This window comes from Sciurus vulgaris (assembly GCF_902686455.1).
Source record: "Sciurus vulgaris genome assembly, chromosome: 14".
NCBI classification, from domain to species: Eukaryota; Metazoa; Chordata; class Mammalia; order Rodentia; family Sciuridae; genus Sciurus; species Sciurus vulgaris.
In genome coordinates, this window is record NC_136475.1 from 58196768 (window position 1) to 58212845 (window position 16078).

Here is a 16078-nt window from a genome sequence, read left to right on the forward strand (position 1 = left end):
AAGGGGTCAACTAACTTGCCTGCTGTCACACAGCAAGTTATTCCAGAGCTGGACTAGGAACAGGGTTGCATGACTTCCAAACCAGACCTCTTAACAACCTAAGCAAAGAGCACTCAATTTTCCCTGTGTAGGAGTGTCAAAAGTAAGTGAAGGGGACATGTGGCAGCACTGGATATTTTTTGAGCTCTTATGTTTGGCATTTCCCCTAGGTTGTGTCATTAATTCTCACAGTCACCTTGCAGAGTGAAATAATTATCCCTGTAGCCCAGATAAAGGAATGGGGGCTGGTAGAAGTGCCACAACTTGACCAATGTAACTTTAGACAATGGCAGGGCTGGAATTCAACCCTTTCAATCTTTCTTCAAAGCTCATGTATTTTCTGGTATACCACAAGGTCTTCCTATAAATGTTCCCGTGAATACTTATCTAAAAAGAATAATTAATCCATAACTATATGAGTACCCACCATGTGTCCAGTTCTGAGCCAAGCACCACTGGAATGCAGAGGAGCTAAAATACAAATATCCACTAGGAGATGATAGTGTAGCCAGGGTGGTGATACTAACTCACCAAATGACTACAGAAATATTCAAAATAATGGGCACCTTAGTGCAAACAATAATGTCTGGACTTGGCTTTGAAGCTGAATTGTGCATAGGGCCCATTTGTAGCTGTAAATGACAGTGCTCTACAGACCTGGAGATCTGTAGTTTTAACAAACTTCTCAGGTAATGCTGAAATACATACTATATTGAGAACCACCAGGGAAACTAATGATAATAAAGCTTCCCGTGATGCAAAGCAACATTTATCAACACAAAGAAAAATAAAACACTCTAAAGGTAAAATTTATGGATTTCCAAAGAAGTCCCTGAAACTTGAATGCTAGCTCAATGCACACTCTTTTTGCATTTTTCACAGCTGTATCCCCAGTCTCTAGAATGGTTCTTGTAGTCATTCAATACATGTACACTGAGTGAATGAACATATGAATAAATGGTCTAAGGTAAGACCCTAAGAGATCTTTAAGAGGTAAAAAGTCTCTTCCATCTCACCCATATAATGCCCTGTGGCTCATGACTACTTGAGTTGGTTATTGAAAAAATAATTACCACAAAATATCACTCACACTGAAAAATTAGATGACTATTACCATCTTTTATGTGGAAATATATGCCAATGGTGGATAACTATAGCACTAGACTTGGAGTCATAAAATTGGGTCATGCTCAATTTCTGCTATTTTTCAGCTGTGTGACTAGGGACGAATCATTGAACTTCCTAATTTTGACTCTAACAATAATTATTAACACCAGATAAGGCCTTGCTGTGAACTAGACACCCATATTTACTCTTCTTCAAATATACCCTACGAGGAAACCAAGGCACAGAGAGCTTTAAGTGATATCTCCAAGGTCATACAATTAGTAAAATCAGAATTAAAAAAAAAAAAAAAACAGTTGGTCCCAGAGTACATATTCCTAACCAATATACTCTATTTCTCTATAGAACAAGAGTTATTATCATGTATTCAGGTGGTTATTACCTAGGTTAAGAAAGCCATAGCTATTTACTGGTCTTTTATTAAATCCAAAGTAGACAGGACTCAACAACTGTGGCTACTTCTTACAGGGTCACAGGCATTGATGGAATAGGGGGAAGGGCAGTAACACCACTGTGGTATCATGGCTCAAATTAAATGCCTCAGATTATCTCTACCTAGTCTATTACTCAAAACCCACCGACCTGTGAGATAGGAAGAAGACATATTATTATTTCAATTTTGCAGAAGCAAACACTAGCTAAGGGAAGCTGGGCATCATCACACAGCAAATTATCTATACACTATGCCTAAGTTTCCAAAAATCCAAACCCCTAGCCTCTACCCTGTGCTGTTCCATACACTGGGTGCCCTTCTGGAAAATAGCTCAGTGTGGTTGCCAGTTCAATATGAAGAGGACTAATTTGCCTGCAGAGGAGGGTGACTAATTTGTTCTCTCCTGAGTGCAGATCTCTCACCAACCCAGGCTCCATAATGGGACAGGATCTACTTGGCCAGGAGCCCTGAATGTCAGAACTATCTGATGGGAGACAGGAGGTAAGGGTAGAGGTATACCACTATGATACCTGCACCCACCTCTTCAGAAGGTTTGAGCAGAGCTCCCTTGAAATAACCAATGGGTCCTCACCAAACCATTTCCACCTCCAGAGTCTCAGGAATCCTCTCAAGCACATGAAATTTGCTCGATTTTTTTGATGCCATTTTCAGGCAGCAACCTCTGGTGATCACAGTCTCATGCATTCCAAACAATACCCATCAATTAAACTGCTTCCTGTTTCCCCCTCTCTTTACAGACTGATCCAGAACACCAAAAACCTGGTACACATTGAGCCTGGTGCATTTACAAATCTTCCCCGGTTAAAATACCTGTGAGAAATTTTCCTTTTTAACCATTTGGGAAGGGGAAGATGGGCATCTGATGAAAACCCAAACAATTAAAAGGCTGAGAAAGATTTTTTAAACCATATACCCAGTATTATTTGCATGTTCCTCCTCTTTAGCCTTCTGATTTAAACTTGATTTAATCAGCATTTCTTACTGGCCACCATGCTGGGTTCTTCTGCATACATGGAAGTGGTTCCCAACAATTTTTTTGTCCCAAACACCTGAGAAGAACATCACCATTTACAGTGATTTTCAAAGTTGATCTTGGGATAGGAGGGGATCACAATATTCCAAAAAGGGTACATCAGACTCTCTAAGGTGAAGGGATAGTAGATGAAAATAGGAGAGGCAATTCTGATTTGGCTGTAGTTGCTGGTTGAGAATTATGTTATCTCCTTTATTTTATTTGTTCATTCATTTGTCAAGTGAAAACTTTTTAAGTACAGCCTTGAGGTAGGCACTGTGAGAAATAAACTAAATCATTATTTTCTTTTTCCCATTAAATCATACCAATGTTACTGGTTAGCATGATAAATTGAGTACAAATGTAGTCCAACAGCAATTGTCCTTGCCAACATTGCCAAAATTCCTGAAATTTGATATAGTCTATAAATTGATCACTAACAGAGCTTCTTACCTATGAAGTCCTCCCTCACACAGAAAAATTTAAGTCCTCTTAATATAGATAATCCTCTCTCTTCTTTTTAAAAAATTAAATTTCATAAACACCACAGAGGATGTAAAGTCTACTTCCACCACCACCCAAGAAAAGAAAAGTAAAGGGCCAGGGAAGGGACATCTCTCTGGTGGTCCACACCATTGTCTTGCTCCCAGGCCTCTTGTTGGAGCTGCTGCTAGAACTGGCATAGCTCCTTTGGCAACTCTAACAATAGACAATTCCAACCCTGGTGTTCTGCTTTTCCCAGCTTCAGGAGACCTGGAGGCATGTAAGCATCCTGCAGTATCGATCACTGTGGAAGAAAATAAAAATAATCCAGAACCAAATTTGCTGCCCACTACTGCCCCTTATTATCTGAGATAGTATCTATTAAATAGAATTTTCACCCAAAAGTGTGGTGTTCCCCCAATCCAAATCTACTTGCCCAAACTTAGCTCAAGCTACTATCCCAGGTCACAGATAGGATATGAATTCAGTTTGAGCTCCTTTATCTCATTCATTCATTCAAGAGTTATGGGTAAAAAGGAGACCAAGAGCCAGAAAGGAAACCTGGCTTTGTTTCATTGTCACCAGGGTACCAGAAGTTCCTATCAGTTGTCCAGAGCCCAGGTCTGGTGAATTTAAAACTCAGTTGGGGGAAATCCAACTGTCTGCATGCCTCTGAAGGAGTCCATTCTTACAATAAAAAGTTCAATTTTACCTGTCACTTAAGCCTCTCTCTTCTTTGGAGGTTAAATAAAAGACTGGAGGAAAAGAAGAGGAGTCTTGAGTGGCTCCAAACACCACAAGAATGTACAATGGTTTCAATGAGGTACAAGGAAGAACTTCCTGAATTGCAAGGTAGATAAATAATGAGGGTAGATAATAATGAGGGATATGAATTTCTCACGAGATTAATCTTCCTGAAGTGTTTGAGTTAAAACCTGCTCCAAAAGAGAGGGATGCTTTCTGTAACTATCAAGGGCATGGAAAGAACAAATTACCGGAAGGAAACAGAATGTAATATAATAGGAAAATACAATTGATTTAATGGGAAAAGACAGATTGGAAATACAATGGAAAAGACCTGAAAGTTTGGTTCCAATCCCTAGATCTCTAAATAGGTGTGATTTGAACAACTGCTCCAGAGCAGTAGGGGCCCTTTAAATTCTTACAGTCTTCATTAGCTAGAAATGTTACTGATAAAAGCCAAATTCAGTATTTTGTTATTTAATGTGAAAAATAGTATTTGTAAAGTGCCTTTCTACACCTTTTCATCTTTATGCCTTAATGACAATCACTTTTACCCACTCTCTGCCCACATCACCATCCTGCCCTGAATCACAGGAGCATCTGTAACACAGGCATTCGAATGCTTCCAGATGTTACGAAGATCTTCTCCTTGGAATTTAATTTCATTCTGTAAGTACCAGGCTGATTGCTATGTGTAACAGTTTCCTATTTGCGGCTAAAATTTGGAAAGTAAATATTTCTCATTTATTTCCTCAAGGGAAATTTGTGATAACTTATACATAACCACCATACCAGGAAATGCTTTCCAAGGGATGAATAACGAATCCATAACACTGTGAGTAAACTCCCAGAAACTCATTCTGCTACACAGCCTCCTGATATTCTCACTTCTGGCTTGAGGTGAGCTCTTTCTCATGTTTTAACACATTCTTCACTGACTGGTGACATCCTTCTCAACCTAAAATGCCAAGGGTCCAGGGAGGGTGTAGGACTGCTTTTGGGTTATATGTTCATAGGACAACTAACAAATCACTTTGGTTTAAAATTAATCAAATGGGTCCTGAAGATTTACAGAACTAAATTTCCAAGTGGTAAAATTGTTCACTGAATCAGTGGAATGCTCGGAGGCTGGGAATACACAGCCTAGAGGGGTATGGCTGCCCTGGTTAAAAGAAAGCAGAGAAATTTCCAGGTTTCAACTGAGCAGAGTTTGGAAGGATACTCTTCAAGTAGGTAGAGTAGTTCATCAATGGACCTTGTTCTTTCCCTCTGATTTTTCACCTACCCCTTGGATCCTTCTTACTTTATTTTTGAAGCAACACCATCAATGCCCAGGCCCTCCATTCCATGATGCTTAAAAATTATGCCATTTCATTTGACAAGCACTCTTAGGTTACCAGGCTCACAGGCCCTCTCCTTTTCATGGTGTTTCCTAAGGACCTGCTATTTAAAGTATGGTCCATAAACCAGCATCTTCAGCATCATCTGAGAGCTGGTTAGAAATACAGACTCTCAGACCCATCCAGACCAATTGATTCAAAATCTGTATTTTCACAGGATCCCAAGAAAGTCACATGTAATCATAATTTGAGAGGTACTGTACTAAGTGCCATCCCTTTTACAGTGACTTCCTTTACTCTAGAACCCTGCCATCCATCTCCACATAGGACACTCTCCCTTGCCCACCACTCAGAAGCAGCATCCTGAGCACCATGTCTCATGTGACCCATATTCCCAGTGACACATACTCATTTCTGTTCCCCACATACACATCCCTGTCATTCTTTCTGCCTTGCTTACAGCCATGGCAGGATTGTGATGAGGCAATAAATAAGCTCACCTTAAGAGAGAGCGAAAGAGAGAGAGAGAGAGAGAGAGAGAGAGAGAGAGAGAGAGAGAGAGAGAATATGGATTGGAATGACCCTGAAGTGAAGAGAAAAATGTAAAAGCAAGAGGAGAGATATCTTAACTCCATTTTATAGCAATGGATCTTAAAAATTGGTATCAATAGCACACTGCATTTGTATGATACTTTTACTTTGTATGACTACAATTTATACATATAATCACCATGTTACAAAGTTGTGACTAACATCACCCCAGCTCAGAATATTGCAATAAAAGGATACAGAGCAGCAACCAACACTAATTTCAAAATAACTCAAATCCTTTACTAGCAACTCTTGAACACTAGGAATCCCAGAAATATTTTTCTACAGTTTTTCAACTCCTGCCATTTCCCTCACAACACCATGGCTCTGCCAGCTGTTTATAAATTGTCTCCAACTCACCACTGCATAATAAATTTGGAATTATACATCATTCCCACATCCTCTGTTTCCACAGGGTATTCACAGCATGAACTCTGAGGGAGGAGAGACCACATGCCTTATGACTTTTGAGTCTCACAATGTCTCTATTGAGAACACACAAGACATGACAATATTCATGTCATTAAGAAGCTTATAAACTCAGTGATGGTGGGGGACATGAAATAGCAAAAGAATAATACAAGCCAGTAGATATTCCCCTCCAAGTGTATGGTGGTATTTAGAAATAAGTTCTCAGAGAATTTCTCTTGGTTTGGAGAACTCCAAGAAGACTACATAGTGAAGCTGAGACTTGAATTGTACCTCATAGATTCAGTAGTATTTGTATGAGTAAATGTATTAAAAGTAGCTAATATTTATACAGCACTATTAAATGCCTGGACTGTTTTAAGTACTTTTAAAAACTCATTTAAGTTCCACAGCAACCTTATGTGGTAAGGACCTTCAGGCACACTTTTAGATAAGGAAACCAAGGCATGAAGAGCTTAATTATTTATCTGAGACCAAGATTTGGAACCAGGCAATCTGGTTCCACAGGGCATATTCTTTTTTTATTCCATACATCCCATGCATACCAACTCCCCTCCTCCATTCTAATATTTACGGCTTTTATTGGCACGTGTTCTTTTTTTTTTTCAAATGGAGCACAACTTTCAATTTCTCTGGTTGCACACAATGCAGAGTCACACTGTTCATGAAATCATACAAGTACATAGGATAAATAATGTCTGTCTTATTCCACCATCTTTCTCACCCCCAGATTCCCTTCCTTCCCCTCCCTTCCCTCTGTCCTATCCAAAGTTCCTCTATCCTTCCCTTGCCCTCCCCCCATTATGGATCGACATCTACTAATCAGAGAAAACATTTGGCCTTTGATTTTGGGGGGATGTTCTTTACCGCTATGTGGTACCACTACAGAGATCAGAGACAGGGGAATAAGGAAATAGCAGGAGCAAGAGCATGGCCAGGGTGAGGCTCACACCTGCATGGGAACATCCTGCTTAAGGAATGGAAGATGTTTTCAGATAAATGGTTAGGGTGGAAAGGACACGGGATTGTAGGGGTTTTGAGTGCCAAGATAAAGCACAAGGCTTGGAAGAAACTCTGAAAAGATTAAGAAGAAACCACTCAATAGAGTAGCCTTTATTCAAAGATCAAAATATTCAAGACTCCCATCAATTTTATCCTAAATAATCAAGAACCATTGGTAAATATGCAGAGACTGGAGGGGAGTGAAGCAGGAATGAAAGGGCAGAGACATGAGGGCTGTGCTGGGATAATCCACAGGGAACTTGAGCTCCAAGACAGGGCCACCCCAACTAACTGAGGAAAAAACCAAAGAGTCCTTTCAGACACCACATTTCAGTGTGTATTCACAAGAATTGCATGGCATTCTTTTTACAGGGACATTAACTTGTGTTGGTTATGAGTTTAAGAGGAATAATACATGCCAGCCCAGTGTAATTACCCCACCTCTGAAGTTAATGAGGACTTCAAATTCATCTCTCCCAGAGGGCCTGTGAAGCATTGTGCTTCCATCCCCCTTCTCAGTCTTGGTCCTTCATCTGGAAGGGGAGTGATTAGTCATTTGCTTGGCACTTGTTCTCAGATCAATGGGTCCTTCTGTGAGTGAAGGATCATGTGGAGCACTCTGCTGGATAAAGGGAATTACACTTAAAGAGGAAAGCTTTATTTTCCCAGCTATAAAGTTCAACTCCTTAATTAGAAAATAATGAAAGCAAGCCTTCTCTTTTCAATATTAGTAGTATTTGAAATTTTGCTTTTAGTGGAACCTATCCTGCCCTCACCCCACCTAAATCTTTACCAACTGTGAGCTCATTTAATGAAAACAAAACACTTTACTTGATGCAGGAGAAGCTCAGTGGGGCTAATGCTAAAACTATGCATTATACTCTTATGTCCCTTTATAGCCACTTTGGCTTTTCATTAAATCTTCTGAAGAGGCCACCTTGAAATCCACCCCACCTCACTGCAAATGAGTAGCACTTAACTGCACCACCTTTAAAATATTCTGGATGATTGGTCATACCAGTCTCAAAAGGAGGCAACCTTTATTCACGTCTGAAATCTAATAAGACAAGGGAAAGTCATGGAGAAGGGGTGTCTAGCAAAGCAAAGCAAGATTCCTGGCTGCACCCATGACAAGCCATAGTAGAGAGACTGTGGGTGTTGAAATAGAAGCTTAGGTTTTAGTCCTGGCTTTGCATCTAACCAGTCAAGCATTCTTAGCCAAGTCAGGCCGCATCTCTGTGCCTGCATCTCTGTCTATTTAATGGAATTATGAATGCCTCCTTATACAGATCCAATTATTATAATTAGTATGCAGCAACCCAGAGCAGATCAGTTATTTTAGACCATACTGAAAACACTGTCTCATCATCTCCTTTTTTTGGGTGGGTACCAGGGATTGAACTCAGGGGCACTCAACCACTGAGCCACATTCTCACTCCTATTTTGTATTTTATTTAGAGACAGGATCTCACTGAGTTCTTATTTGAACTCACAATCCTCCTGCCTCAGCCTCCAGAGCTGCTAGGATTACAGGCATGTGCCACTGTGCCCAGCTTATCATCTCCTTTTGAATATTTTTTATTTAAAAGTTTTTAACTGACACATGACCTTACATTTGTCTTTCCACTAACAAATAGAAAGAACAAAATGATTAACATATACCTCACCTAGATTCATCAACTATTACATGACTTATAAGACACATGACTTTCCATTTGTCTTTCCACTAAGAAATAAAAAGAATGGTATGATTAATATACCTATACACCTTACCTACATTCATCATCTATTACCAGCATGCCACAGCTACTCCGTCTCTATATGAGAGCATATACATTTCCCTTTTGCCAAACCATCCAAGAGAAATTTATAGACATAATGACATTTAATTACATGTTAGCATGTAACTCCCCCCTCCACAAAGTACCTTTATCCTTATGAAAATCACTGGGTTGGTGAGGACGTGGGGAAAAAGGTACACTCAAACACTACTGGTGGGACTGAAAATTAATGTAACCACTCTGGAAAGCAGTATGGAGATTCCCAAGAAAACTTGGAATGGAAGTACCATTTGACCTAGCTATCCCACTCCTTGGTTTATATCCAAAGGACTTAAAATCAGCATACTACAGTGATGCAGCCACATCAACGTTTATAGCAGCTCAATTCACAATAGCTAAGCTATGAAATCAACCTAGATGCCCTTCAATAGATGAATGGATAAAGAAACTGGGATATATATACAAAATGGAATATTACTCAGCTTTAAAGGAGAATGAAATTATGGCATTTGCAGGTAAATGGATGGAGTTGGAGAATATCATGCTAAGTGAAACAAACCAATCCCAAAAAACCAAAGCCAAATGTTTTCTCTGATATGTGGATGCTGACACATAATGAGGGGGAAGGCAAGGGAAGAATGGAGGAACTTTGGATTGGGTAGGGGGGCATGAGGGGAGGTAAGGGGGCAGGGGAGTGGAAAAGATGGTCAAATGTGATTGACAGCTTTACCCTAGGTACTTGTGTGATCACACAAATGATATGAATGCATAATGTACAACGAGAGAAATGAAAAGTCATGCCCCATTCATGTACAATGAATTGAAATGCATTCTGATGTCATATATAACTAATTAGAACAATTTTTTAAAAAATCACTGAGAATTTAATGACATCACCTAGCCTACAACCCATACTTAAGTGAAAATGTCTTGTATAGGTTTTTCAAAATTTAGAATCCAAAGTTTATACATTGTATTTTTGCTGTTATGTCTGATACTTAGTCCTCTCAACCTCATCTTCCATACCTCTTCCACTTCTTTCTCTGTTCTGTATGACACTGAACCTGCTGAGGAACTCAGGCTGTCTCAATTCATCTGACTGTATTGCCATGACTAGATTCAGTCCAGATAGTTCTATCAGAGCACTGAAAAGGGAATGATATGTCTCTCACTGCATCAAACCAAGAAGGCACGCCGTACCATCAGTTGACTACTTGCTTAAGATGTTGACTGCCAGACCTCTATTGTAAGAACACATTTTACCCTTTGTCATTTATAAGTAAACCATAGTGGGATACCCTGAGTTGGTGGGATTTTCAGTTGGCTAACTATCTTTCGACATCAGCTGACTACTCAGGTTATTTCAAAGGAAGTTACAAAATAGTAATTTTTACATCCTAGCATTCCTCTGTATTTATTAGCCAGCATGTCTACAAAAATGTGGCTTCCTTTGTTGTTGTTTCTATTACCCTCTCTCCCTTGCTCTTTTTAAATATTACTATGGAATGTGGATTTCTCAGATAATGTATTCAATATATCAGAATCTATTACTGTCATCATTCTTTTTGATGCCTGTCACCTTCTTTATTACTATATATGGTAAAGTCATATAAGTTGGCATGAACTTGGCTAAGGTGAAGAGAAACATGAAAACTCAGTGCTGTTGAAAGACAGGAGGCTGGTCTATGTCAGGGACAGAATTTCCTTGCTACAAAGATACCGACACTCACAGAAAAGGGGGTGCCTTGGGCTGGGGAGATAGCTCAGCTGGTAGAGTGCTTGCCTCACAAGCACAAGGCCCTGAGTTCAATCCCCAGTACCGCAAAAAAAAAAAAAAAAAAAAGAAAAAAGAAAAAAGAAAAAGAAAAGGGGGCACCTTGACATACAATCAGAGCTAGCATCATGGCAGCACATAGCAATGACAGGGCAACAGTCAGCCACACAACCACTGCCAGTACATCTACTAGAGAAGTTTCTTCATACCTGGGGAACACTTCAGACACAGAATGTCTTCAGCAACATGCCACCTGAGAAGCTACATACCGTTATTTGATTCAATTTGTTTATAGATATCTAAACAGAAGACATGTTTTCTAAGACACTGTGTATTGTCCTTCTGCAACAGGGCCACTTTCTGACACCTCAAAGACCTGCAAACATAAATTAATCCTTCTTTGAAATCATCCCAAAACTAGGTGACTACAAGATCCAAAAGGAAACTACAGCAGAATGTAGAAGCGCACATCCCAGAAGTACTTCTAGAACCCCGGGAATAATGTTGGTAATAAGGCAGCATTCAGCAGTGGGATATCATCTGTGATTAATTTCTAAAGCCCAAATATTATTTTGAATAAAAAGATGCCATTCACTCTGCTTGATTTGCAATTACTGACATTTGAAGAGAGAACTTAGACAATGCTCCCAAGCAAGGGGCAGCTATTTGTGATAGAGGAGTGAGAGGGAAACCTCCATTTCTATGCCCCTGACAGAATCCTCTGGGCAAAGGGAGCCCCTCTCATTTCATTCTGACACCATGAGGTCTTAGAAAAAATTTATCTGAAGTATCTCTGGATGTTTTGAAAGAGCACTGGAGGCACTGTGCTGGCCGGACAGCCCAAGGGCTCCCACTCACATGTGTAATTCCTCCTAAGAGAGGAAGCCACTCTCTTCATCAAAACAAGGCAGCACATGCCATTGTGTGCTACTGGGAAAACAAAGAGGAGGAGCAGCTGAAAAGGAAATAGTGAGCCAGTCTTTGGAAAATTGGGACACACAGGACCTGGGCTATTAAAAGAGAAAGAAAAGGACATGAAAATTATATAAATGCAAAAGCATCCATGATACTAGCTCAGACAAAAGGGACTTGAGGGCCCTCAGAGAAGGAAGACATTTGGAGCAGCCCCAGTCACTGACCCGGTCTGCTCTACCCAAGAACAAAATGGCACCTACCCCAAAGAAAGAAAAAAACAGTTTAATTAAACAGGTTGCCTGAAGTTCATGCAAATCCTGCCCAGAGAATGGAAAGGGAGAATTTTTCCCTCTGTTCCTGTCAGAGGGCTGGAGACCACTGAAAAATACAGTTATAATAAGACCAACTTAAGCATTTACTGTATCCCAGAACTTATTTCTAAGTGTTCTACGTATGTTTACCCCTCTAACCTCCAAAACAGATTAAGATTAAGAAACTAAAACACAGAGAGGTGAGTAACTTGCCAAAAGTTAGCTCAGTTTGTAAATAGCACAGCTGAAATTGAAACCCAGGCATTTGAGCTCAATGTTTGTAGACTTAACCATGAGGCTTCACTTAAAGCAATGACATTATGAATCCAACAAGAAAAGGTAACCTAATGTATCAAAACTATGATCAGAGCAGCACACAGAAATGAAGGGGAATGGCCATTCAGACAACTGCAAGTGGCTTTGCTTTACACAAAACAGAGGAAGAGCTACTTTTTTTTCATTCACTAGAAATGTAGTTCCATCACTTAAAGGCAGAGAAAGCAATGACTCTAGACTTAATACTGGGCAAAAGACCATCTGATTTGCACCCTGGAAATAATGAGACCATCATCATACCATGACATATTCTATGGTGAGGGTTTCCAAATTGGTATGGCTGCCACTCAGTGAGACCATTTGTTACAAATGTGTATAGTCCTGAATACCACTACCAGACCCCAATTCAGTGGGTCTGTAGTGCCCCTAGTCAATAGGCCTGATTCTGCATTTTTGACAAATAAATTCAAGTGATTCTGATTCAGTGGATGCAGAAGAATGCTCTGACAAATACTGGCCTAGATGCTAAAAAATCAATTTTCAAAAAAGTTGAGGAAAACCATCAGAAAATGGCATTTAATAATCCAGTGCAGATCATATTTACGAGTTAATATGTGAAGCTGTAAACTCAGGAATCCTAGAGGAGAGGAGGTGAGAGCAAGGGAAACCAGGGAGGCTCTCCCTGCCATGGAAGGGCGAAGCTACCGCTTCGGCCAGACCACGGACAGCTCCTTCCAGGTACCAGGCAGCATGTAAAGCCTCAGGTTTGTGTTTTTGTTTTTTGTTTGTTTGTTTGTTTGTTTGTTTTAACATGTATTAATTGTACATATTTATGGGGTATAGTGTGATATTTCAATACATGATTAGTATACAATGTATACTGATCAAACCAGGATAATCAACATTTCAATTTCTTCATCATTTATGTTTTGAGCCTTCAGGTTCCCTTTTTTGACCTCTATGATATATAAGGGGATTTTAAGAAATAAATAAGCTCCCTTGCTCTCTTTGAACTCAATCTCATGAGAAGGATTTCAGAATCATTTTTAATATCTGATTTATATTTTCTGAATTTTGTAGTTCAAATGTCATACCTCAACATGAGTACCACCTCTATTTATTTGCTGGTTTGTCAGGTGTGATATGAAGAGAAGAAATCAAACATACTTACATTATATGTGTATATACATATGACACACATAAACATTATACACATTCATATATAGCTCAAGGTAAAAATCCCTGTTCATTTTGTTTAACAAAGTCTAGAGAAAACCCTGGCCCCATGGACAGAAGTCACCTGGAGTAGGAGTGGTGGAGCGGAGCATGTGTCTAAGTCATTTCTCAAGTCACTCCCTAAGCCTATTCCCTAAAATGGTCATCCAGTTGCCAGTAACCCTGGAGAAGAGGCTAGATCTTGCCAGACATGGGATGCTTAATCATGTATTGCATCCCAGTCTTTTCTCACCCGAGTTCTTACATCATCATTCACAAAGAACCCATATGAATATCACATGTAAGACAGTGGCTTTCCAATTTGTTTGGGTATGATCAAAAGTAAGAGATTCTTCTTACATAAACCCACTTGTTCATCCAATTCATTTAACATATATTTATTCTAATACTGCAGATGCCAAGCACTATTATAAATGTGGAAGATATGCTAGATGCAAAGCAATTTAAAATTATTTTTTCCATGAAGTTTGTGCTATAGTGGGGAAGAAGTAAATAAGTAAACTATCATCATAGGTCAGATAATGAAAACAATAAATTGGGGAAGGGAGATAAGGAATTCTGGGGATGGGAGATTGGTATTTTAAATAGAGCAGCCAAGGTAAGAATATGACATTGAACTCAATCTTGTAGGAAGACAGCAAGATGACCTTCAGGATTTAGGGGTGGGAGGCAAAAACAACCAGCAAAACTGATGTGTTAAAGTGGCCCCAGACAAAGTGTATTCTGGTCCCATTCCTGCCAACTGTGGACTTTAGAGAAGTTATTTTCCCTCACTGAGCCTATTTCCTTTTTTATAAAATGAGGGGGTGCTCTTGAGTCCCTCCAGACCCTTTCTGGTTCTCATACTTGTCAATGTCTGTGTTCTAAGGATTCTCTTATGTCAGTCTGGGTAGAAGTGTGTGCATGTATGTACGCATATGTGTTGAGCATGTTCTCATGTGTATGCCACAAAAATGGTGAAAATGACATTTCATAAACATTTCTACCCTAACTACTTACAATACACCATAAAAATTTCCATTTGTTCTCTTCTACTCTATTTCACTTTTTACCATGCTGATGGCACTCAACTAAATTGATTTCACTGTCCACTATTGGGTCTCACAGAACTGTTTACAGATGTTTACATCTTCTTGGCCTTAGAACCAACTCTGGCATCCACAAAACCACATACTCATCCAAGAAAGAGAAGAAGTGGCTCAATGCTTGAGCCTTGCTCTGCCCTTGGCTTTCAGCAGCCGAGAGAGTCAACAGCCCACACAGGGCCACAAATCCAAAGGCTGAGTCAGCTCTGGTCTCAGATCCCAGCTCTGCTACCACTTCTCTTTCATAATAAGCAAGCTGCACAGCAGCACTGACACTTGGCTCTCTTTTCAGGATGATGGAAATGATGATGAAAATTAAATCATAAAATAGGCATACAATGGCTGGTCAAGTATCTGGCACTTAATAAACACTTAATAAATTAGTGGTGGTGGGGATGGAGGAGGTAGAGGAAAAACAAAGTACAAAGAACAGCTTCTTCCCTGCAGGCCCTTAGAATCTAAAATGTTGGAGGAACAGAGCTAGATATTGTGAATGCCAGTGATTATCTCAGTAATAAATGTCACAGGAGGAAGAATGTGTGCTTCCAAACTGGGTTTCTATCAATTCCTTCCCATTTCTAATCCTCTCTCCTCCCTCCTTCAGCAAACTATATGGAAATGGATTTGAAGAAGTACAAAGTCATGCGTTCAATGGAACGACGCTAATTTCACTGTAAGTATGTGCTTATTTCCCTAACTCATGAATAAAAATGAAATATCACTCTGGCTACCAGATCACATTCAATCTTCAGCAACTAACTCAGGGCAAAAATAAACTTTCAAGTGGCTAGTCCTCAGTGTTTCACACATGTTACTAGGCAACCGGCTGTCTGGAAACCCCAGAGCACCCTGATTTCAAAGACAGATGCAGCCGCAATACATTGAAGTTGACAGTTTGCTGAAATATTCAACACCCTACTTGATGCCTCCTCCATTGTACAGCTTCCCCTTCGAGCCCCCTCGGCTCAGGTTGATGGTGTGTTAGAGGATATATGATTTCAGAAGGAAATTCTTCCCCAGGCCTCACTGCAGAGAAATCGGGTGACATCATTTACCAGCCTAATTAGTCACAACATCCCCTCCCAGAGAAGCTGTCTTCCACATACTCAGGAGGAGGAAGCCCCTGTTCCCAGGTGAGGGAACTCACCCCACCCTAATCCCCAGTCTAACAGCCTCAGGAGAAATGATCCCATTCATTGTCCCCTTCATACTTTCAAACCCCCCCCCCCCCCCCGGCTCCTCTTACAGAAGAGTGGCACATGCCCAATCCCCTGGGGAAATGTGACCCATCACAGGTACAGGGTGAGGTGCCAAACACCACACAGTTGTGCAGAGCAAAACCTAAGAGCACATGAAAAGCTAGATTGAAGCCAAAATTCAGAAAGAATAAAAAAGGCTTTTAAAGAAGTCATTTCTATAAACCACTATTGCTTCTCAAACTTGAACACACATGAGAATAACTTGCAGATTGTTCAAAACAC

At 40.0% G+C, this 16078-nt stretch overlaps 1 protein-coding gene across 2 annotated transcripts in view; it reads left to right on the forward strand.

Moving 5' to 3' along the window:
- LOC306644577 (lutropin-choriogonadotropic hormone receptor) overlaps positions 1-16078 on the forward strand; it is a gene marked incomplete at its 5' end in the record, with an annotated part of 55330 nt that overhangs the window by 21265 nt on the left and 17987 nt on the right. For both annotated transcript variants that reach the window (XM_079111626.1, XM_079111627.1), the window contains 4 exons: positions 2356-2430; positions 4452-4526; positions 4615-4692; positions 15202-15270. In XM_079111626.1, the coding sequence (XP_078967752.1) occupies positions 2356-2430; positions 4452-4526; positions 4615-4692; positions 15202-15270 (297 nt within the window). The remainder of the gene's footprint in view (positions 1-2355; positions 2431-4451; positions 4527-4614; positions 4693-15201; positions 15271-16078) is intronic.